The 26260-nt window shown below is 38.0% G+C and overlaps 2 protein-coding genes across 3 annotated transcripts in view; one reads left to right on the top strand and one right to left on the bottom strand.

Annotated features, from left to right (window-relative positions):
* agps (alkylglycerone phosphate synthase) overlaps nt 1-9497 on the top strand; it is a 51151-nt gene extending 41654 nt beyond the window's left edge. The window contains 4 exon segments of the mRNA NM_200113.1: nt 1-41; nt 2547-2646; nt 3168-3225; nt 9291-9497. The exon segment at nt 1-41 is cut by the window's left edge and continues 49 nt beyond it. Of these exon segments, the coding sequence (NP_956407.1) occupies nt 1-41; nt 2547-2646; nt 3168-3225; nt 9291-9412 (321 nt within the window). The 3' untranslated portion in view covers nt 9413-9497.
* A 9626-nt stretch (nt 9498-19123) lies between these two features.
* pde11a (phosphodiesterase 11a) overlaps nt 19124-26260 on the bottom strand; it is a 75134-nt gene continuing 67997 nt past the window's right edge. For both annotated transcript variants that reach the window (XM_684746.9, XM_073912391.1), the window contains one exon: nt 19124-24971. In XM_684746.9, the coding sequence (XP_689838.4) occupies nt 24783-24971 (189 nt within the window). In that variant the 3' untranslated portion in view covers nt 19124-24782. The remainder of the gene's footprint in view (nt 24972-26260) is intronic.

Genomic DNA, 26260 nt, shown 5'->3' with positions numbered 1-26260 from the left:
AAAGAGAGAGGAGTGCAGTTCCCACCGCTGTCCACATGCAGGTACACACACACACACACACAGACTTCTCAGCCATTCATTTCCTGTCTTCCAGCTGTGCAGGACATGATTGATGGGAAGGTTTAACCTCTGCAGGGGCAGATAACACACACTTAAACTTTCTCCAGCTCAAAGTCAAGGAAAGAGCAGGACGGAAAGTGTGCCCATGTCTCTGTTACTGCCCTTCTGGCTTCATAAAACCACACAACGCAGCCACTTATCTGATGTATCAGTATGACATTAAGACCATGTCCACAGTCAGAATTATTGGCCCCCCTCTGTATTCTCCTCCAATTTCGGTTTAATGGAGAGAAGGTTGTTTTTAAGCCGTCTCTAAGCATATTAGTTTTAGGGTGCTTTCACACAATTGCCTGGACCGTACCCAAGTTAGATCGGTCATTCTGCTTTTACTGAATCTTTTGGTTCTGGACATGCAGAAAACGACTCGCGTCCGTCTGCCACGAAAATATCATAAACATTCAGAACATCACACAAGCAGACACTATTACTGTGTTTGCACTGGCTCAGTCCCGCTTGTCACCAAGGTATGAAACGTGACACACCCACACGAACGACGTTATGAAAACGATTTGTTGTACAGTTGGCAGTTTACTTCTGTTATTTGGTATGATTGCATTCACATCAGACGTAAATCGTACCAAAGTTCGCATGAACCGTACCCCAGACCACCTCCTTCAGGCGGACTCAGGTATGGTTCACGGTTGCGCACCTGAGATCAGAAGACACATTAAACGCTAAATGTACCATACTATGATTTCAAACGAACCAGAAGTGCTAGTGTGAAAGCACCCTTAATAACTCATTTCTGATTTCTTGTATCTGTATTTAATGGAGTTTCTGCGCTAGCCTGTTGCTTATGACGTCTTCCGTCTCTTTTTACGCTTCAACAACCCAATCAATGCTTGAGTCTATTTAACTGATTGTATTTGAATGACATTAAACATCGATGCTGTAAAGGGAACCTTATGAAACTGAAATAGTCACATAATGCTTTCAGCAAAAGTTCACCAATGGCTGAGTAACACTAAGGGCTCTATCATACACCCGGCGCAGTGTGGCGCAAGACGCGGCGCAGTAGTCTTTTGGTAGTTTCAGCTTGGCGCAAGAGTCGTTTTGAGGCTTTGCGCTACGCTGTTTGAATAGCAAATGCATTAGCGCTCATTTGTGCGCCCATAGGCGTTCTGCTCTAAAAAGGAAGGTGTTCTGAGGCGCACTGCTGGCACGTTGATATTATCAGAAACTATAATAGATTTTTCATTAGACCAAAACTAACCCGGTCTAAACTCCAGCGCAGAGTTGCGCCTCACTTACACACTGCTTAATACACACAAGAGAGCAATAGACAAACATCTTTACACATGAAAAAATGTTAACATTAAGGATATATGTAGGATATAATAAGAATAGATATAGAATATAAATATAAAGGATTAAAATATTACAAAACATATTATTTTCTAGCCTACATAAATATGAAAAATCACTGCTTTTATGTCTTTTTCATCTCGGGAGGCTTTTTCAGTTCATTCATAACAATTAGCTTTTGTATAATGTTATTATTATTAGCAGTATTATTTATTATATCCATATTTATATTTGTTTTATTAAAAACAAGCTTAGATTTGTCCACCTGTCAGGTTTTAGAGCATATGGGGCGCAGCATGTGTTTTAGGATATAACTCAGGTTTTTGAGCACACTTCATTATTATTGTTCATTTATTCGTTTGCTGGAAATTAGAACTGAATTTAGAAACAGTTTTGAAACAAATCTTTGTGCTTAACAAACAAAATGAATTATTTATAGGCTAATTGATGTCTGTGCGTAAAGGTTTCCCTATCCAAGAGCGAAAGTAGATCCATTATCTCTCATTCTCACGCAGTAGATGCTCTGTTTATCTGTTTTCTGTTAATAAACTGTGAACTGTTTGCTTGTGAAATGCTCATTTTTTCCACTTATACTTACTTTGCTTCCTGTAAATGGCGAATGCGCTCTTGGCGTGACGCAGCTGGCTCTTAAAGGGAATGGGAGATGAGACTCTGATTGGTTTATTCTCAATACACACCTATAACTCATTAAGAAAATAAACTCAACCCTTTTAGACCATGCGCCACGGCGCAAAGCGGATTTTCCCGTCCTTAAATTAGCAAAAATGCGTTCTGACATGCCCTGAAAGTGTTTGCGCCCTGCGTTTTGCACTCTGCGCATGGACCGTCAAAATAGAGCCCTAGCTGTGCATAGAGCCCATTCAATTCATCTTTATATCTGTAGCACTTTTTATACAATGCAGATTGTGTCAAAGCAGCTTAATATACGGTGTAAAAAACATCTGTAAGTTAGCAGTGTTTTGTTCATGTTTTTATTTTTAATTTTCCCCCATTTAATTCTGCTTTTGGATTGCATTATGTGTCCTTAATCTTTCTTCCAACAACTTTTAACCTTAGAAGGTTTGAAAAAGTGACTTTGTTTTCCCCCTTTCTCTTTCTAGAGTCACACAGACGTATGACGCTGGTGCTTGTGTGTATTTCTACTTTGCCTTTAATTACCGGGGTCTGAGTGATCCAGTTCACGTCTACGAACAAGTGGAGGTACGTAGAGCATGTAAAGATTGGTTCAACCATCACTCGCTGTGTTTCCTTTCAGAGATATGAATTCATGTGCAAAACTGGAATATCACACAAAAGATTAGTGAATAAAGCAGCGTTTGATCTTAATTGTGGTGTTTTGGTGACTGTCGCTTTAAATTAAAATGAGATAAGCTCTTTTCAGAAGAGGGCGGAGCTATGGATGCCTGTGTGTCAGGATAGTGGCAGATAAAAAAGAGACTAATTCTATGCTTATGAGGGAGAAACGGTCACTAGTGGGCGGGGCTTTTCCCCTCTGATGACATCATACAAAGGGAGAATGTCAATCAGAATGTTTCCGCAGACTGATTTCATCAAGTCTGATTAGAACAAATACAATTAATTAATTCTGACCAATAGAAGCTGGTTATATTCACAGACAGCTGCCACACAACTGTGTTTAAACCCCTTATAAAATTAGTTTTTGTGTAATAGCTCCCCTTTAAAATAAACAGATTTTTGATCATGCTATTTCTATTGTATAGCACGCAGCCCGGGAGGAGATTCTAGCCAACGGAGGGAGTCTGTCGCACCACCACGGAGGTGAATTACACCACACTGCATGTCCATCATCGGAAACGAATGTTATTCTGATCTCTGCTGAACTAAACACACACACACACACACACACTCCACAATCTGCTTAGTAGAGAAGTGTAGAGTTCGGGTTTGTGGATGTTTAATGGATCTGAAGCATAAGATTATCTCCACTACCATCTGCCTGCTGCTAGCTAAACATCACCAGACCCATTAATCACACACACACTCAGAGACACACACACAAAGAGATCTATCTTTATGGGGACTTGGCATAGACGTAATGTTTCTTTTCGTGCTATATTGTATCCTCTTCCCCTAAACAATTTGCATTTTTACATTTTCAAAATACTTAACTCTGTCTGATTTATAAACCATTTTCCTTATGGAGACCAAGAAAAGTCCCCACAAGGTCACAATTGACTGGTATTGCTATACTTATAGGATTCTCCATAGGCGTGAAACAGTAGAAACTGCTTATTATATGGCCTTACCACTAAATGCAGGCCTCACAGGAAAACTGGCAAATTTTGAATGTGAAAAAGCACATTAATTATGATGTTAAGCAGTTTTAAATTACAAGGACACAAGGCATGTCCTCATAAACCACCTCAACATTGTAATACCTAGCTCATATTCATGTCATTATACAAATGTGTCCTCATAAACCATAAAAAACCTGCACACACGCATATTTGTAGCCTACATGAGGTTGGGTGCTGTAAATGGTGACAGAATTTCCATTTATGGGTGAACTGGCCCTTTAATTGCTGAGACTGAATCATCGAGTTGAATCAAACAAACCACTGAATCATTTGCATACTCATTTAGAGTGATCAAATGAACATAGCAAGCCTATCTGAGAAAATAAACTAAACATTTACTTCACTACTAAAACCACAGAGCTTTTGAGTAACATTTTGAAAGTATTGATTCAAATGAATCAGTGAATCATTTGTGTATTCATTCAATTCTTTTCAGATTGGATCAGTCAGGTTTGTGAACTATTCATTCAGACGATTCAATGAAATGATCCGGTTCATAATTATCTCTCTTTTTTACGCCACAGAAATGAGAGAAAAATGTACATGGGTGAATCACGAATCATTAAACTTTTGAATCACTTTTGAATGAACTGCATCTTTAAAATCAGAGAGAGGACACTGTGAGCGGATATTTATAAACTTTACCAACCTAAAAGAAAGCTGCATGTGTGTGTGTGTGTGTGTGTGTTTGCTTTGTGCAGTGTGTGTGTGGTTTTCGTTGTACATGAGTGAATCACAAATCATCATGAATCATTTAATTTTTGAATCATTTTAATTCTTGAACGAACTGCAGCTTTAAAATCAGAGAGAGGACACTGAGCTGATATTGATCAACTTTACTGATCTAAAAGAAAGCTGCTGGTGTGAGTGTGTGTGCTTTTTTGTTGTGTAAATGTGTGTGGTGGGGGTTTCTCTGTAATTGTGTAATTGTGATCTGCCCGCCGACAGCCCCTTTTGTCTACACACAATCACAGCATGACAAATGAAGTGTGTGTGTGTGTGTATCTGGAAAAACAGATGTAGTCTGGGCCTGCGAGGTGGCAGGGCGCAGGAGAGACACACACAGTTTACTAACCTGTGTTTACCGCGGTCAGAGCTGCCAGTGTGCCAGACCTCCAGTCGCTTTACACACAATGATGCTTTGTTACACGCGGACCATGTGTCCAGGACAGTAAACACGGTTATAGAGGCCCGTTTGCTTTTAGACAAGCAGTTAGCATTGATTTAAAGTTCCATTGTAGAGCTAATGAGAGAGAGACACTCTGGAGAAAAAACTAATGATTCATTAATGAGTCATTTTTGAGATGACTCCTTTTAATGATTTGTTCAGATCGGTTTGCAGATTTTCAGAAGTGAACTGATCAAATCAACTTAGCAAGCCTGGCTGAGAACTAAAAAATAAGTAAACCATTCATTTCACACTTTTATCACTACAAAACCAAAGGACTCACAGTAACATTTTGAAAGTATTGACTCAAATGAATCAGTGAATCATTTGTGCAAATAATGAATCATTTGTGTTTATTGAACACAACATTCCAAATGAACCCTAAAAAAATTAAGCTAACGAAACATGTGACTACAAAAAAATACCTTCCAATAACATTTTGAGAGGAATGACTCAAATGACTCAGTGAATCATTTGTCTGTTTGTTTGTTTGTTTATTTGTTTGAATTAGTGAATCATTTGTGTTCATTGAATTGAACTTTCCAAATAAACCCTAGGAAATTAAGCTAGCCAAACATTTATGAATACAAAATTAGCTTTGCTGGAACACTTTGGAAGTAATAACTCAAATGAATCAGTGAATCATTTGTATTTGAGCTGCTTATAGTACAAAACTCTACTGCAGGGGTCACCAATCTCGGTCCTGGAGGGCCGGTGTCCCTGCAGGGTTTAGCTCCAACTTGCCTCAACACACCTGCCTGGATGTTTCAGGTGTACATAGTAAGACCTTGATAAGCTTGTTCAGGTGTGTTTGATTAGGGTTGGAGCTCAAATCTGCAGGACACCGGCCCTCCAGGAACAAGTTTGGTGACCACTGCTCTACTGGTTGACTAATATTAAATAGGAAAGCATTGATCATTATCTGATAGGCGACATCTATAGCATTGGTGATGTTTGGACTAATGTAACCATTGAGAAATTCAATATCTGGTGCCGTGACCCGGATCATCAGAACTCTGCTCGCACTTCGCTGCAGGGTTTTTGTTTTTCGGGTTTGTTTTATTGACCTCATGCAGACATGTTTACTGATGTCCTCTGAGCTCATCCCAGTGTTTCAGCACACACAGCTTGTGTGTATGCACGCCTCAGGACAGTGCAGGACTGTGAACAGCATGTGTGTGTTTATGCAGGTGAAGGCCTGAGGTTATAGAAGATATGAGTGCATCATCCTCAAACACACTCCAGCTTCATTCTGCCATCACGGCACATACACCTATGCGTTTTGTTCACTAGTATCTAGTTAAGTAAGTTCACTAATTCACACAATTATACAAACATGCATATAAATGATTCACTGATTCATTTGAGTCATTACTTTTTAAGTGTTTTTGTTAGCTATTTTTGTCATATAATGTAATGTCATATAAATGAGTTTTTTAGAGATTGTTTTGAAAATTCACTCCTATGAACACAAATGATTCACTAATTCACATGAACACAAAAATGATTCAGTGATTCATTTGAGTCATTACTTTCAAAATGTTATTTCTAAGATATTTTTGTGCTCCATAAATGTTTTGCCGGGTTAGTTTTCTTGGGCTCATTTGGAAAGTTTGATTCAATGAACACATGGTTCACTAATTTACATAAACACACAAATGATTCACTGATTCATTTGAGTCGTTACAATTGAAGCATTCTTGGAAACAATTGTTTGTGGTCACATAAATGTTCAGTTGGTTCAGTTTTCTAAAGTTCATTTGGAAAGTTTATTCAGTGAATACAAATAATTCAGTAATTTTTACATACAAACACAAATGATTCACTGATTCATTTGAGTCATTTCCTTTTTAATATTCTTGGAAGCAATTTTTTGTGGTCACATAAATGTTCAGTTTGCTTAGTTTTACAGGATTAATCTGGAAAGTTCAATTCAGGAAACACAAATGATTCACTAATTCACACAAATAAACAAACACGCAAATAATTCACTGATTCATATGAGGCCATACTCCCCGAATGTTCTGGAGTCGTTTTTTTATTTATTTTTTTTATTTTTTGTAGTCAAATAAAAGTGCATGTCTCAGCTGTGTGAAAGTGGTTATGAGAGATGAATAGTGACAGGAAGAAAGAGCGGGAAAATGGGCTGATGGTGAGATGATAGATGTGTAAATTATCTCCGTGATGTGGGCAATGATGCAGTCATGCCTCCTGTTTCTGTCTGTCGCCGCAAATACACCACTGGGGGTTGGGGGAGGGACCAAAGTGTGGCGCTCCTGATTGGCTATCCATGCACTCTGTGGGCAGGGCTTATGTTCTTTCATGTGAAATGACTGGCTGTGTAGTTGTAGCAGCTATTTGCATATTCATGAGAGTTGTGTCGTTGTGGTGTGCCAATGCCCGGCCCCTAAGACCGGCCCCCTCTTGGAATGATGACGAAACACTGTCTGCTGGATGATCAATCATATTAAGCGAGAGCGAGACTCTAAACTGCGTCTCCATGAGTGTTGGGTTAATATGAGCACACTTTTAAAGGACATGCCAGTGTTTATATGAGATGGGAAGTAAATCATAATTCAGTGGGAGTTTTTTGTTATGTTGTGTGTAAATTGGCTTGTTTCTTTTAAATGACCAAATCTAAATAATAGTTACTTTTATTATTATAAAATGTGTGTAAGTTAGTGTGTTAATATTAATTAGCGATAGAGATAGATGGATGGATGGATGCATAGATAGACAGATGGATAAATGGATGGATCATTAGACAGTTGAATGAATGAATGGATGGATGCATAGACAGATGGATGATAGATAGATAGATAGATAGATAGATAGATAGATAGATAGATAGATAGATAGATAGATAGATAGATAGATAGATAGATAGATAGATAGATAGATAGATAGATAGATAGACTGACGGACGGACAGACGGACGAATAGATAGATAGATAGATGGAGAGATGGATGGATGGATAGAGAGACAGATGGACAGATAGATAGATAGATAGACAGACAGACAGACAGACAGACAGATAGATAGATAGATAGACAGATAGACTGACGGACGGACGAATAGATAGATAGATAGATGGAGAGATGGATGGATGGATAGAGAGACAGATGGACAGATGGATAGATAGATAGATAGATAGATAGATAGATAGATAGATAGATAGATAGATAGATAGATAGATAGATAGATAGATAGATAGATGGAGAGATAGATAGATAGATGGAGAGATAGATAGATAGATGGAGAGATAGATAGATAGATGGAGAGATAGATAGATGGAGAGATGGAGAGATAGATGGAGAGATGGATGGATGGATGGAGAGATGGATGGATGGATGGATGGATAGAGAGACAGATGGAGAGATGGATGGATGGATAGAGAGACAGATGGAGAGATGGATGGATGGATAGAGAGACAGATGGACGATAGATAGATGGATGGATGGATGGATGGATAGAGAGACAGATGGACAGATGGATGGATTCATAGAGAGACAGATGGACGATAGATAGATGGATGGATGGATAGATGGATGGATGGATGGATGGATAGACAGACAGACAGACAGAGTGGATGGATGGATGGATGGATGGATGGATAGACAGAGTAAATGGATGGATGGACGGAAGGATGAATAAACAGACAGACAGATGGATGGATGGATGGATGGATGGATGGATGGATGGATAGACAGAGTAAATGGATGGATGGACGGAAGGATGAATAAACAGACAGACAGATGGATGGATGGAAAGATACAGTAGATGGATGGATGGATACAATGGATGGATGGATTGACGGATAGATAGATACTGTAGATGGATGGATAAATAGACAGATGGTCGGACGGATGAATAGATAAATAGACAGACAGATGAACAGACATAGATGGATGGATGGATAGAGAGAGAGATAGATAGATAGATAGATGGATGGATGGATGGATGGATGGATAGACAGACAGACAGACAAAGTGGATGGATGGATGGATGGATGGATAGATAGATAGATGGATGGATTGATGGATTGATAGACAGATGGACGGAGGGACGGATGGATGAATAGATAGAATAGTTTTTATTCATGATCATTTATTTATTTATGATGTTAGTGTGTGTGTAGTAGTGTGTTGCCAGCGCTGACAGTGATGTATGTGTGTGTGCGTGTGTGTGTGTGCGTGTGTGTGTGTGTGTGTGTGGTGTTTAGCCTGAACAGCAGACAGAGCATAATGAGTCTGATCGTCTGCTGCTCTCCATAAATCACAAGCACAACATCCATCATCCAGAGCTCACGTGTGTGTGTGTGTGTGTGTGTGTGTGTGTGTGTGTGTGTGTCCTGCAGTGGGAAAACTCCGCAAGGAATGGATGAAGGAGAGTGTGTCCGGCGTCGGCCTCGGCATGATCCAGTCCGTCAAGGAGTTTGTGGACCCACAGAACATCTTCGGGAGCAGAAACCTGTTGTAATGATCTGTTTTCATAAATGTGCGTGTGTGAGAGAGAGTGTGTGCGCTCGCGCTCAGTCATGTGATAAACAGCATCTCTGTCTCCATCTACTGTGTCCTCGTTGTTGTTTCCCTTTTAACCTATGTAGGGAGAAGGCGGGGCTAAGCTCGACTGAAGCCCCGCCCCCAGGAGATCACATGACTGGTCTCTGCTGTTGTGTTTGCTGCAGTAGCGGTGACTGATGTGTGCTTTATTGAAGCCGTGTGCCTTCTGTCTGCCTGTCTGACACTCCTCGCTGTCTTACTGTCTCTCTCTGATTGTTATTATGATCCCCTCTGCCATATTGTACTTCTGCCTTTCTATTGGTCAGCTCGATAAAGTGGGTTATTGTGGTGTTGTTTTGGGAGGATCTCATGAAAAGAGCGTAGCGTTTGTGTTTCGCTCCAGAATTAAAAGGAGAGAAGAAAACACACATCCATTATACAGCTATACAGTATATATGTATCTGACAGAAGTCTTGTGGATCCCAGTTGTAAGAGCAGCTTGACTTCTAGTTGATCATGTGTAAAAGTGTCAGAAGGTGCTGGATCATCTGTTGATCTGCATCCCAATCATCACCAATACTGCAGAAGACCTACAGGAACCAGCATGAACCAAGATTCTCATAGAAATCAGTCAAGTTTGGTGAAGGAGAAATCATGGTTTGGGGTTCATTCAGTATGGGGGTGTTTGGGAGATCTGCAGAGTGGATGATCAACATCAACAGCCTGAGGTATCAAGACATTTGTGCTGCCCATTACATTACAAACCACAGGAGAGGGGCAATTCTCCAGCAGGATAGCACTCCTCATACTTCAGCCTCCACATCAAAGCTCCTGAAAGCAGAGAAGGTGAAGGTGCTCCAGGATTGGCCAGCCCAGTCACCAGACATGAACATTATTGAGCATGTCTGGGCTAAGATGGAGGAGGCGTTGAAGATGATTCCAGAGGATCCTGATGAGCTCTGGGAGTCCTGCAAGAAGGCTTTCTTCTTCATTCCAGATGACTTTATTAATCAGTGATGTGAGTCATGTCAGAGATGTATGGATGCAGTCCTCCAAGCTCATGATGGAGTCAGACACAATATTCATTCTGTCTCCACTGCAGCAGGACTTTATATTCTATACTGGACATTATTTCTGTTCAGTGATGACACTTTAAGCAGAGTCAGAGCTTACTGTCCTAATCAAATCATTAATAATCAAGGCATGATCAGATTTATTGTGCTCAAATAAGCAAAATCTAGAGGCCTTTACCTTTAATATAAGACACTTCTGATACCAAATGATCAACTAGAAGTTATTATTTGCTGTTCATAAAACTTTCATTGGCGACAAGACTTTTGTCAGGTAGTGTATTATTAAATATAGCAATATAAAGCAGTTTCTCTGGATTTTATGACTTTGTAATTTGTGTTTTGTTTTGCAATATAGATCCAAACCTAATACAGTAAGCTCTGAGAAACTGAACATTTACAAATGGCATCAAATATACAGTTTATTATTATTATTATTTTTTATTACTATATACAGTTGAAGTCAGAATTATTAGGCCGCTTGTTTATTTTCTTGTCAGCACATTTCTAATCATAATAGTTTTATTAACTCATCTCTAATAACTGATTTATTTTCTCTTTGTCATGATGACAGTAAATAATATTAGACTAGATATTCTTCAAGACACTTCTATACAGCTTAAAGTGACATTTAAAGGCTTAAACTGCATGCAAAAAATGCTTTTCTTACTTAGATTTTTTGTCTTGTTTCTGGTCCATATATCTAAAAACTCTTACATCAAGCAGAATTTTCTAGACAAGCAAAACATATTGTCTTATTTTAAGATATAATCAGCCAAAATTGAGTTTTCCCTTAAAACAAGCTGAATAATCCACCAATGGGGTGAGCAAAAGAATCTTATGTCAAAAGGAAAAACAAGATTATTTTGCTCACCCCATTGGTGGATTATTCAGCTTGTTTTATGGAAAAACTCCCTAATTTTGGCATATTTCTGAAAACAAGACAAATATTTTGCTTGCCTATAAAATGCTTCTTGATATAAGAATTTTTAGATGTTTGGACTAGAAACAAGACAAAAGTCTAAGTAAAAGCATTTTTTTGCAGTGTAACTAGATTAATTAGGTTAACTTGTCAGGTTAGGGTAATTAGGCAAGTCATTGTATAACAGTGGTTTGTTCTGTAGACTATCGAAAACAAATATAGCTTAAAGGGGCGAATAATATTGACCTTAAAATGGTGTTAAAAAATGTAAAAACTGCTTTTATTCTAGCCGAAATAAAACAAATAAGACTTTCTCCAGAAGAACAAATATTATCAGACATACTGTGAACATTTCCTTGCTCTGTTAAACATCATTTGGGAAATATTTAAAAAAAAAAGAGAAATTGAAAGGGGGCTAATAATTCTGACTTCAACTGTATTTCATAATATTTTTCTCTCCAATGTCTTCCCAAACCTGTTAGCGATCAAAAGTAAAAAATGACATACACTGTAAAAACTGTCCGTAAATGAGCAGTTTTCTGAATTTTGTGATTTGTTTTTATTATTTTTCCCCATTTATTTCTGCTTTAGAATTGCATTGTGTGTTCTTGATCTTTCTTCCAATAACATTTAACCTTGAAGAGTTCAGAAAGGAGGCTTTTATTGCCATTTTTAATAGTTTAAAGTTGTATATATAGTCTGTGTTGGTGTTGTTTTTTGATGCTGCAAAAACCTTGTAATAAACTGCAGCACATTTTCTGTTATTTTACAGACGTATTTCTTCACTTTGTTAAACTGTAGAGTTGAATTTACGTCAAAAGTCGACAGAGCAGAGATCAACATCCCAAAATGCAATTCACAACGGCAAATAAAGCAGAAAACACATAAAATACGGAAACTTTACAGTGAATATATGTATATAAAAACAGAAATGTGTTGTTTTTTCTCTCCTTTTGATTCGATGTGGAGGAAATATGTGCCAGATATGTTGTTGTGAGATTCAGTATTGTTGTGTATGAGTGAGATGCTGAAAATCTGCTCAAATCTGTCCTCATGTTTCTACCAAAGACTGTCAGCAGCATCTTCTTCCACACACACACACACACACACACACATCTGTACATTAACACACCAACATCATGCTTGGAGAGTATACGTGCGGTCCACAAATTGTATTTTTTTTAACACAACGTATGCAAAAAGCCAGAGATCTGATCTAAAAACGTTATATTGTGACTGTTACATCATTTAACCTCGTGTAGAAGTGTGTTTGATTTACTCCAGTTCATTTCCCACAAGTCCGAAATTTCTCCAATATTTCACAAGATGCAGAAGATGTTTCTTTCTTTTAAAGAAATCGTTCATTCCCTCTCATTTTCTCCCTCGTATGTTGTTTTAAATCCAGCGATATTTGGAAAAATGTTCAAGCTGCTCTTTTTCTAGACGACCATTGTGGTGACCAGGAAAAAAGATTAAATTGAAAAATGTTCATTTAAAGGGGTAGTTCACTTAAAAATGAACATTTTTGACATCATTTACCCATCATTCATTAGTCACAAACCTGTTTGAGTTTCTTTCTTCAGTTGAACACAAAAGAAGATATTTTGAAAAATGTTGGAAACCGGTAACCATTGACTTCCATTGGTTTTTCCTTCTATGGAAGTCAATGGTTACATGTTTCTCACATTGTGTTCAACAGAAGAAAGAAACTCACTTGAAACCACTTGAAGTAGGGTAAACAGTTTGTAAAATGTTCATTTTTGTGTGAACTATACCTTTAACATATCTCATTTGCATTTCTACACATTAAAACTGCCGCAAACACTGCCATCACTGAATTCACTCGTCACTTTCAAGGGTTCGTTCACACTGAAATCCAAATCTTGTTATTGATTACTCTTCCTCATGTAGTTTCAAACCCAATGATGCTTCATTTGCCTTCTGAACACAAGTTAAGATGTGTTAGATGAAATTCTGGAGCTCTCCATAGACAGCATAGACTTCACAGATAACTTTTACAGTGCATTTCTGTGTGAACTGCCCCTTTCACTACTAAAAACATTCGTTAATTAACAGTTTTCATAATTTGTGATTCACAGCTGTTAATTTACAGTTATTGATTACATTATTGGATCTTTATTTCTGCTCTGTCAACTTTTGGTGTTGAAAATCTTACTTTGCTTAAAAGTGACTTTTACTGACATTTTAGTAGAAACAAAACACATTTTTAAAACAATATATTGTATAATAAATCATATCTAGAGAAATAAGTCTGTAAAATTATTACCAGGTTTTTGTAGTGTAATATACAACACCAACACACACAATACAGCACTTCAAACTAGTAAACAATTCAATACAAGTTATTTTTTTAAAAACATTTCAACATCAAAAAAAAATTTGAGAAAATATTAAGGTCTAATAATGAAATTCAAAGCATAAAAACTAGTGCTGGGCAAAAATTTATCATCAAACACTTTCAAAATAAAAGGTTTTTTTGACATGTAATATTCAATAATTGAATATATGTATTGTGTATAGCTGTAAATGCTTGCATATATTTGAGTAAATGTTTGTTTATCTTTATATAAAAATATATACAAATGATCAATTCAAATGATAAATTTAATAATTATTTTATTAATTTAATAATTATTATTATCAATTTAATTTAAAATGATCAACTCAATTGATTAAATGATCTAATTATCAATTTAAATAAATGTTTGAAGCTGCGGTCACACTGCACTTTTCTCCCCATGGACTTCCATTCATATGCATGCGAATGCATTAGAGAGGAAACGCAAGTTCGTGCGACGAGTTCTGCAGTTTGCTGTGTTGCGAAGTTTAAGCTTGGTGAACTCTGACCGGCAAAATTGCTTCCTTTGACTGCGTGAGACTAATCGAGGATCATGACCTCTCCAGACAGAAATTTAAAATATGGACCAATCGCTCGCTTTTTAAATGTCTAATCATTTTGTTTAATCCCGCCCCTATTCACAGCGTCGTATGACAAAACTTCGCTTGCACAAACTCTAGTGTGACCGCAGCTTAATTCGAGCACTGAAAAAAAGTGTTTCATGCAGAACTGTTGCAAATAATTTATTTGTGTTGAATTTAAACAAACAAATTAAGTTTAATAATGTTCAATTGAATTTGTTTGTTTAAATTCAGCACAAATAAATTGTTTACAACCACTTAACGTAAAAAAATTGAATAAATCCAAGGAATCATCTTTGAATATTTTTTTTCAGTGTATTTGACAAAAAATATTGCATAGATTAGTTCTATCACATATACATAAAGAGCAATATCACACGAGTAGCAGTGCGTTATGGCTTTATATCGGCACTGGTGGGAGGCATGCATTGGCTGGAGGCTGCAGATTGAGTGCCTTATTGTCCCACCAGTGTCGATTTACAGCCATATCGCACTGCTACAAGTATGACATTGCTTTAATACAACAGTTTGACGGCATAAATGTGTATATAAAAAAGAAAATCAAACACGGAGACTCTCAACAACCCTGATGTGAATGTTTAACTTTCCTCCGCCATTCATTCACATCTGAAGCTGACATCAGAACAGCAGAAGCGTTACTAATTCACCAACGTCACTTTACAGCTAGTGATTGAGTGATTCTCTAGCGTAATGTCTAATGATGATAATACAGCTGATTTACTAAGATTATAAGGCTGAACCGCATGAAATGCCATCAGTCTACAGGGATATCTCCCAGTATTTCTCTCACAATAATTAGGTCACAGTAATTAACCCCAAAAAAGCCAAAGCAAAGCTAACACTAGCAGATTACTATGGTATAAATACAGCAATACAGCATACAAAAGAGAGAGATCGACTTAGAATGTCACTTACCTGTTCTAAAATGATTTGATCCGCTGTAGTTTTAATTTTTTGCTGAGTTTTTATCTCTTAATTGATTATTATGCGGTCGCCATCTTGTGGCTGGAACGCCAAACGTCTTTGCTCTGCTTAGTATGACAGGCTGACGCTGCATTCACAAGGGGCTTCAGCGTCAGCGCTTGACAGAGGGCGTGTCTGAAGTTAGGGCTGACGCGATCATCATAGCAGCGTCAGCCAATGAAATTAGTCAGTAAGAGGCCACTGTCTGAGCTGGTGTATTTGCATACAGTGATCTGATTGGCTGATGCTTCCATCGGCGCTTGAAAAGCTGAGCAAGTCCCAACTTTTGCAGTGAGCTGACGGATGACGGATCCACAATGCAGTTCAGCAACGCCTGATGCGTTGACACTAAAGCCCCGTGTGTATGGGGCATGATGGATGCCGAAGAACTGAATCTCCAAAATTATAAATATTTAAAGTAGGCACTATCCTTATAAATAAACTGCATAGTTAAAATCTAAACAACTACATCCTCACCGAAAAAGCCTCAACAGTACATGATGTTGTCCAACAGCTGCAATATTTCTCAAGCTGTAGTGAGTTTATTGATCTGCTGTTATTCTGTGTGGGCGGAGTAATACACAAGGGTGAAGAGGCTGTACGACAGCTGATACTGCTTTAATGACATGGCTATCAGCCAATTAGATTCGAGAACCAGACAGACCTGTTGCATAAATATATATAACTCATTTATTGTGTCAAAACAAACTTTTATTTTGGATGCAGTAAATCGCGATTAATGTTTGCCCAAATCGACAAGAATCGCAGAACACTGAAAACTGCTAATTTACGGATCGATATTTTAATAACAGTGTAATGAAAGAAAGAGTGTGAATGTGTAATAACAGATTAACGTCTCGTCTTTAATGCTGTGTGTGTATCGTCTCGATCAGGGTTTAGACTTCTCACTTTACTAACTAACGGGAGCACTTTTGTAAAATGTTGAAGCCTCCAGAAATGATGCGGGGTGTGGATTTTCAGACGTCCCGCAGCTCCTCGTTTTCCCAGTCGACACGAAGACTTTCTGAAGTGTCAGAAGACGCATTTATATTGTCCTGTATGTGTTTCTGAAGGGGCTGAAATGCAGATGAAGGATCTGGAGTTTAATCCTGAACGCTTTCGGCATCAAACCAGAAGCGCATTAAACAAGAGTTCAGTGTGACTATAATGATGTTCCTCCATCTCTCTGCAGATTTGTTTTTCTTGATCATGTGTTTAATATCGGAGTACGTTTATTTTTTTTGTCAAACGCTGTTTGTGCAATAAATTAACAGAACATGTCTGAACGTTTTACACCTCGACTCTTCTGTCTTTATTGAAAGTATTTTGTGTTTTTTTTTTTTTTGTCTGACGAGCGAAACAAAGCATTGGTGCATCCGAAATCGCCTACTACCAGACATGTATAAAGTACTAGAGACCCAGACTTAAGTAAAACTACAAGTGCTCTATCAAAAAAGAAAGTGACCTGAGTAGAAGTTGAAGTGCTCTTTAAGCACCACACTTCAGTGGAAGTACTGAACTATTCAACATTTTTTGTACTCAAGTATTTTAAAATTTTCTACTCAAGTACTGAAAGTAAAAGTACAAGTCATCACCTTAGAATTATAAGGTTCTATCTGACATTTTCGTCAAAATTTAGTTATTAACATATTCTTATTAAATGACAACTTATTTACATTATGGGATGTTTTTTTTTATGTTATTCACATTTTAAGACCTTTGATTTCAAAAAACAAATGTTACACATACTCTTTGCTATGGAATGCAAAAACTTTGAAACCCAATATCTCAAAATCATTAAGAACACAGATAGAACCTTATAATTCTAAGGTGACGAAGTATTGTGTAATGTAGTTATTATAGAAAGCAGTCAAATCACATCATATTGTTTTGTTTATTTTAAATATCTTTTTTTGAGGCACGTGATTAAGCAGAACGAAAAGAAACATGGCCTACGATACTGTTTTTCTCTGGCGCTTGAACCACAGATCTGACAGATTAAAACGGCTTTAACACACTCCTTTCAAAGTTGTGTCACAAAAACACTCCATAACCCACTCAAAGCGCTATTAAAACCCATTTGTGGATCGCAAATTACCGGTTGTAAACGCTGTAAACGGAAGTTCTAAACATTCTATTGGAAGACGCTGGTCACTCTGGCGCCCTCAATGCAGCAGCGTGAACAAGGTCTATAATTGTAAGGAGTAGAGGTTTGCAGGGGCAGACTGGCCATTTGGCAATTCTGGCAAATGCTAGAAGGGCCGGACTATTTTTTTAAATGTGAGCCGGTCAGTTTTTTATTTTTATTTTTTGTTTTATTATTATTTTTTATATGTATTGTTTTTACATGCAGGCAGCTTTTATCTCGTGCAACATGTGAATATTATGATGACGTTGATGATGGTAATAATAGTAATAATAATAGTAAATGTTAAGCATTTGGCCCAATCGGTGATAGTTTCGAGAGGGGCCGACTCGATCAAAAGTTACGCGGACATAATCAAAATCTGACAAGAATGTCAAACAAACAGTACGTATTGTAATGTGGGCTGGTGTGGCTATAGTGCTAGGGCTGAATTTTTGTCCCAGTCCATCCCTGGAGGTTTGAATCTACACTGGTCTCATGATTTGGTTTGGTTAGGATTATCATGCCATTGATTCGGTTCAATTTGATATCAAGGTGCATTGACGATGCTTTCCATACATAGTTAGATTTTTTCTTCACAACACGAGTTTTTTTTTTTGAATCTATATATATATTTATATATTATTTGTAATATAATTTTGTTCTTTAATAATTATAATTTATAGCAAATAAACTCATGTAAATATGATCCCGATTGCTTTTTGAGCGCTGACAGGCGAAGTCTTACACCTCTATGACTGGTCATTGTTTTCTCCTGCTCAACAGAAAGGGCTGCAATTGGCTTTAGAACTGAAAGCGCTGTTCAACGATGATGGCAAGAACAGTCGCAGTTACAGTCTGTATGCGCATAATATGCGGTTATCACAGGTAATCCATAATAGACACAGTGGAGAAAACTCGCACCTCAGGCACGCTCATGTCTGGATCCACAAGTATCGCTTTACAGCCAAGAGAAGAGGACAAGTTACCTCACAAACAGGCCAAAGTGAGAGAGAGGGTAAAGATGGAGTTTTACAGCATTTCTCTGTAGTAGTGAAATAGCGGCTCGTGTGCTGTCGCCTTCATTATAGTAAGAGTGTTATTTACTCGTTTCCTTCGCCATAGTATTGCGACATCGCGCATAGCAGATAAATGACGTCAGTACATAATAACCGGTGTTGATCTATTACTGAATTGATATACATCATTTTGACACCCCTAGTAACGAGTAACGATGCAGCACATTAAAAAAAATTAAGTATTAGTATTAAGATATTAAACTGATGGAAAATATGTGCTGAAGTAAAAGTAGAAGAGGGAGAAAAAACAGTCCTCCAGTAGAGTACAGATACTGCCTTTTAGTACTTAAGTACAGTAGTGAAGTAGTTCTACTTTGTTACTATACACCTCTGCTTTTTTGGTACCTGTTGACAGTGAAAACGGCCATTAAAGCGTACCGAACCGTACTGTACCGTACCACTCAGTGGAAACGAGCCGTTAGACTCCTCAGAAAACTAAAACCATCTTGTGAAACTGTATTCATATTGCAGAAAATAAAATATTACATACAATTACAATATCAGATTATTCCAATACGGCACCTCTAGGTCAGAGTTCTAATTTTAACAAAATACCACGAGTCGCAGCTCATTACTAGCAGCACGTTTATTTGAACTGGACACTTCCAGCAATCATGCTTCAGCAGTCTTGAGAAATCTCTGCCAGACAAAAGAAATATTGAACCAAGAGAACAAGAACAGCCTCATTACATAATGCCTCAGAGTAAAACCAAACAGTGATTAAAAAATCCCAATAACCAATAAATCAGTGCGAGTAATGTAAACATTGGAAAATAACGCAGTTCCACAATATGACAGTGTTCCTGGCTCCATGCAGGCACAGCAGATCTCTGAAGCAAACACCTGTTCATGCAGATACACTGACTTCGCTCTCCGTCTGTTTGAGGCTGTTTCACAACACAATTATCAAAGTGCAGGAAGTAAAGCAAAGTCCACTTCAGGACACAAAGAATCATGGGAAAAAACAATTAAAAATACCAAAAAAATCTGATTTAAATGAATGTTTGTTTACTTTTATTAAAATGATGGGATGTTGTAACCCAATATTGAAATATCCAGCCTGATCTCACGAGGAAATGTGAGAATTTTACGTTTTGTGGTGAATTTGTATGAAAATGTAAGATTTTTAAAAAGAGGCGTGGCACCCAACCCCACCCTCATTGGGGATGAGCAAATCCTACTCAATTGTTCGAATGAGATCGTTTGAATTCGACTAAGCCACTAAATCAAAAAGTTACAAATAGCAGAATATTAGGCAGGGGGCGGGACTTGTACTTTTGTATGCTTATATACTTCTAACTGAAATTGAATATTGAGTAGGGGGCGGGACCTTTATTTTGGTTTGTTTATTTTTTCCAACTTGAATAGAACAGTTTTAAGGCTAGTTTTAAGGGGTGGGTTATGGTTAGACAGAATTAGTGTTAGCATTAAGGGTTGGATAAAGTTAGGGAGAATTTTTAATGATAATTTAAGGGTTGGTTAAATTTAAGGAGAAGTTTAGGGCAAGTTTTAAGGGTTGGTTAACGTTTGAGAGATTTAATGTTAGTTATAAAGGTTGGTTAAAGTTAAGGATAAGTTTACAGCTAGTTTTAATGGTTGGTTATGGTTAGACAGAATTAGTGTTAGCATTAAGGGTTGGATAAAGTTAGGGAGAGTTTTAATGATAACTTTAAAGGTTGGTTAAAGTTATGGAGAAGTTTACAGCTAGTTTTAAGGGTTGGTTAAGGTTAGATAGGGTTTTAGTGATAGTTTTAAGGGCTGGTCAAGGTTATAAAGAGTTTTATTGATAGTTTTAAAGGTTGGTCAAGGTTATGGAGAGTTTTAGTAATAGTCTTAAGGGTTGGTTATGGTCAGAGAGAGGTTTAGTGTTAGTATTAAGGGTTGGTTAAAGTTAGGTAGAGTTATGATGATAACTTTAAGGGTTGGTTAAAGTGAAGGAGAAGTTTAGGGCAGGTTTTAAGGTCTGGTTAAGGTTAGAGAGATTTAGAGTTAGTTTAAAAGGTTGGTTAAAGTTAAGGAGAAGTTTACAGCTAGTTTTAAGGGTTGGTTAAGGCTAGAGAGGGTTTTAGTGATTGGTTAAGGGTTGGTTAAGGTTATGTGGAGTTTTAGTGATAGTTGTAAGGGTTGGATAAGGTTAGAGAGTTTAAGAGATAGTTTTAGAGGTTGCTTATGGTTAGAGAGAGTTTTAGTGTTAGTTTTAAGGTTGGTTAAGGTTATGGAGAGTTTTGGTGATGTTGTAAGGGTTGGTTATGGTTAGAGAGAGTTTTAGTGTTAGTTTTAAGGGCTGGTCAAGGCTGTGGAGAGTTTTAGGAGCAGTTTTAAGGGTTGGTCAAGGTTATGAAGAGTTTTAGTGATCGTTTTACGGGTTGGTAAATGTTATGGAGAAATCTGGTGATGTTGTAAGGGTTGGTTATGGTCAAAGAGAGTTTTAGTGTTAGTTTTAAGGCTTGGTTAAGGTTAGAACGAGTTTTAGGGCTAGTTTTAAGGGATGGTTAAGATTAGAGAGATTTGGTGTTAGTTTTATAGGTTGGTTAAAGTTAAGGATATTTTTACAGCTAGTTTTTAAGGGTTGGTTTAGGCTAGAGAGGGTTTAAGTGATAGTTTAATGGTTGGTCAAGGTTATGGAGAGTTTTGGTGATCGTTTTACGGGTTGCTTAAGATTAGAGAGAGTTTTAGAGATCGCTTTAAGGGTTGGTTAAGGTTATGGAGAGTTTTGGTGATGTTGTAAGGCTTGGTTATGGTCAGTTTTAGTGAGTTTTAAGGGTTGGTTAAGGTTATGGGGAGTTTTGGTGATGTTGTAAGGGTTGGTTATGGTCAGTTTTAGTGAGTTTTAAGGGTTGGTTAAGGTTATGGAGAGTTTTGGTGATGTTGTAAGGCTTGGTTATGGTCAGTTTTAGTGAGTTTTAAGGGTTGGTTAAGGTTATGGGGAGTTTTGGTGATGTTGTAAGGGTTGGTTATGGTCAGTTTTAGTGAGTTTTAAGGGTTGGTTAAGGTTATGGGGAGTTTTGGTGATGTTGTAAGGCTTGGTTATGGTCAGTTTTAGTGAGTTTTAAGGGTTGGTTAAGGTTATAGGGAGTTTTAGTGATAGTTTTAGGGGTTTGGTTAATGTTATTAAGAGGTTTAGTGATATGGTTACAGCTGTAAATTTAGGGATTGGTAAAGAAGTAGATGTCTGCTAACCCTAGCCATAATGGGGATACATTGCTCAATAATAATACTCAATACATTGATAACACCGCAACAAGGACACCTAAAGATAACATTTAATCTTTCGCTATTAGTTCTGAGATATTTGAAAAATAATAATGATGACCACAATGGATTGTTATAATGCTATTATAATAAGAAGTACAAACAAAATCAAAATCAAAACATTTGGACAAGTTGAGCAGAAAATGTGTTTTAAGCAAAATAATCTTAAAAGGCCCTGCTTTTGTATTCTTTTTGGTCTGTAAAATTTCCTTGGTCTTAGGATTTGTGAGAGTTTTCCAGCTGACAAAATTTTCCTAGAATGAGATTCTGAATGCAAATGAAGCCTGGGCGTTTTGCATGTGTTGTTGCTTTTTTATCTTGGTAAAGGCACAATCCTTTAATGAAACCAAAAAGTGCAGTCTGAAGTTAGAAACAGGCCTAATCATGATCAGGCCATCATGTGACGTTCTCATCGCCGCCTGCTTTTGGTGGGCTTTAATTCTGTGAATTACAAAGATATAATGTAGATGTTAATACTTCAAAACACTGTTGTATTCATATTGTATAAAGTAGTGAAGCACTGTAGTGGTGTATTAATGATAAGGGAGTTTACTATCAAATTAGACATGTCTCCACTACCACACAATGTCTCCACTACTTTTTTTTACCATAAATTTTATTGAACTATTTTGACTGAGTTTTGAGGGTGTTTTTCGTGTGTGTGAACTCCATAATGACGTAGAGTATGAACCAGAGCTAACTGTGAAGTCGATGCATGCATTATCATGGGGGTTTTACCAAGGCACAGAGTACAGCGCTGGAGTGGATTTGCAGTGCAAGTATTTGCCAAGAGCTCCACAAAGCCCCGATCCTCCAATAAATAAATACATCAGCTAAAACTAGAGTCATTTCTTCACATGACTTACGCACAGTACAGAACCCAGCTCCAGTGCTCACCATACAGTTGCAGGAAAAAGTATGCCAACCCTTTGGGATCACTTGGTTTTCGGCTTAAATTGGACAGAAAATGTGTTCTGATCTTCATCGAAGGTACAACAATAGAAAAACATTGCTTAAACTAATGCCACACACATATTGTGTTATGTTTTCATTGAACACAACATATAAGCATTCACAGTGCAGGGTGGAGTATGTGAAACACACAGCAGTTTTGACTTTGCTATTGTCATGAAGCATTGCCTGATGTGATCCATGTCTCACTCAAAAGAGGTCTTAGAAAAGGACAATGACCGAAAGCATAGAAGTAAATCAACAACAGAATGTCTTCAACAGATGAAAATACACCTTCGGGAGTGGCCCTGTCAGAGTCCTGACCTCAACCTGATTAAGATACTGTGCCATGACTGCAAGAAAGGGATTCACACCAGACATCACACTAAATATATAGCTGGGTTGAACCAGTTTTGTAACAAGGAATGATCCAAAATCCCTCTTGACTGCTATGCAGGTCTGATCTGCAACTACAGGAAATGTTTGGTTGAGCCCACTGCTGCCAAAGGAGGGTCAACTCGTTATTAAAAACCAAAGGTTTGCATACTTTTTAAACCATCAACTGTGACTGTGAATGTTTACATTTTGTGTTGCCTTGTGTGATCCATGTCTCGCACAAACGAGCTCTCAGAAAAAGACCCAAAGCATTAAAGTAAATCAACGACAAAATGACTTAAACAAAAGAAAATACACCTTCTGGAGTGGCCCAGTCAGAGTCCTGAGCTTAACCCGATTGAGATACTGTGGCATGACCTCAAAAAATTGATTTACGCCAGACATCCCAGGAAAATTGCTGAATTTAACCAGTTTTTTAAAGAGGAACGGTCCAAATTCCCTCCTGACCGTTACGCAGGTCTGATCTGCAACTACAGGAAGTGTTTGGTTGAGCTTATTGCTGCAAAAGGAGGGTCAACAAGTTATTTTACCCAATGGGAAACATATTTTTTCCACCCTACACTGTGAATGTTAAGATTTTGTGTGGAAAAAGTATGTGAACCGCTAGGTTAATGACTTCCTTAAAAGCTAATTGGAGCCAACCTGGAGTCCAATCAATGTGATGAGATTGGATGTGTTGGTTAAAGCCGCCCTGCTCTGTTAAAAAACACACAGCAGTTTTGACTTTGCTGTTCTCAAGAAGCATTGCCTTGTGTGATCCATGTCTCGCACACAAGAGCACTCAGAATAAGACAAAGACCCAAAGCACAGAAGTAAACCAAAATGACTTCAACAGAAGAAATTACTCCTTCTGGAGTGGCCCAGTCAGAGTCCCGATCTTAACCTGATTGAGATACTGTGGCATGACCTCAAAAAAGTGATTTACGCCAGACATCCCAGGAAAATTGCTGAATTGAAACAGAAAATTTGTACAGAGGAACGGTCCAAAATCCCTCCTAAGCATGGTGCAGGTCTGATCTGCAACTACATAAACAGTTTGGTTGAGTTTATTGCTGCCAAAGGATGGTCAACAAGTTAATAAACCCAATGGTTTGCATATGTTTTCCACCCTGAACTGTGAACGGTTACATGTTGTGTTCAATAAAAACATGAAACCTTTCATAATTGTGTGGGATTAGTTGAAGCAGACTGTGTTTCTCTATTGTTGTGACTTAGATGAAGATCAGGACACACCTTCTTTGAAATGTATGCCGAAATTTAAGTAATCCCAAGGGTTCACATACTTTTTCTTGCAACTGTGTGTGTTCATCCAACATAAAGCTACAAATGAGAAAAAAATACGCTATATAATACTGCAGCGATCTCCTCAAACAGTCCCTGCTGGAAGTAGCTCACACGCACAGCAGAGTTAGCATGCTAGCCCTAAAGTAGCTAATTCAGCCAATTAGCTTCCCCGGGCGTAAACACATCCCTAAGATTCTCCGAGTCGACGCTAGCTAAACGTGCAGCATCGAACTCAAACTCAGACGCAGTGCTGAAACGGCCACGGAGGGCGCTAGTGAGGTAATGCCTGCTGGTCTGAAGTGATCAGACTCATCCTGTTGTGCATTGTGGGAAGGTTTCTGCAGTTAGCTGATGGAGTGGAGGGGCTCTGCACAGCTACAGCTGCTAGAAACTTCTGCGTGATCTGGACTAGCGGGGATGCTGGCTTCTTGGCTGATTCGCTGGTGTCTGTGGTGCAGTTCTTCCCATTTGGCACGATTAGCCTTGATCAAGTCCATCATCGGCTGCAGTTTGGGGTTTAATTTGGCAAATGTCTGGAGAAAGAGCAGATGTAGAGTTAAAAATAGCTATAGAGGGAGTTACTGTTATTATTTTCAAGACAACATGCCACTTAATACACACACAAACATTATTTTTAAGACATAGCTTGACATAACTTGTGTTATTATTCAAAACTATAGGAAAGTCACAGTGGAATGAACCGCCAACTATTCCAACATATTACAAGCTAAAAGTATTATTGCTCTTAATTGGAAAAGAAAGAAATGGCATCACATATGTCAATAGAAAAGATCACGTACATTGTCAAAAAAACAAACAAAATGTATTTGAAGATATCTGGAGACCTTTTACTAACTTTCTAAAGTACAATGTAAATGTGGACAGTCTACTACAACTAGAACAAGCTTAGGAATATGGGAAGTATCATGGTCTAAACAGACTACCTGATTTAAACATATCCCCCCTTTTTTTCTTCTTTTTTTTCTCTTCCCCCCTTTTTTATTATATTTATTTATTAGTTTTTTTATTTTATCTATTTACTTATTTAGTATTATTTTATGTATTTTATTTTATTTATTTATTTTTAAGGGAATGGGTTGTTGGGAGGGAGAATCGGGGGTAAAAAGTTTGCTGTGCCTTCATGATTATTGTTCTGTAATTGTGCAATCTGTTGTGATATGCAAATTGAAAAAAATAATAAATATATTGTACCAAAAAAACTATTCCAGCATATGTTTTATAAAGCGGATGCCCTTCCAGCTGCAACCCAGTACTGGGAAACACCCATACACACTTTCATTCTTGCACACTACGGGCAACTTAATCCATTCAATTCACTTAGAGGTATACCGCATGTCTTTAGACTGTGGGGGAAACCCACACCAACATGGGGAGAACATGCAAACTCCACACAGAAATGCCAACTGACCCAGCCGGGACTCAAACCAGCAACCTTCTTGCTTTGATGCGACAGAGCTAACCACTGAGCCACAGTGCCGCGGGGCGAGGCAGTGGAGCAGTAGGTAGTGCTGTCGCCTCACAGCAAGAAGGTCGCTGGTTTGAACCTCGGCCCAGTTGGCGTTTCTGTATGGAGTTTGCATGTTCTCCCTGCCTTCGTGTGGGTTGCCCCCGGGTATTCCGGTTTCCCCCACAGTCCAAAGACATGCGTTACAGGTGAATTGGGTAGGCTAAATTGTCCGTAGTGTATGAGTGTGTGTGGAGGTCTCCCAGAAATGGCTTGCGGCTGGAAGGGTATCCTCTGCGTAAAAACTTGCTGGATAAGTTGGCGGTTCATTCCACTGTGGCGACCCCGGATTAATAA

Source organism: Danio rerio, chromosome 9, assembly GCF_049306965.1.
Source record: "Danio rerio strain Tuebingen ecotype United States chromosome 9, GRCz12tu, whole genome shotgun sequence".
Lineage (NCBI taxonomy): Eukaryota > Metazoa > Chordata > Actinopteri > Cypriniformes > Danionidae > Danio > Danio rerio.
This window is presented reverse-complemented; position numbering and strand designations above follow the sequence as displayed.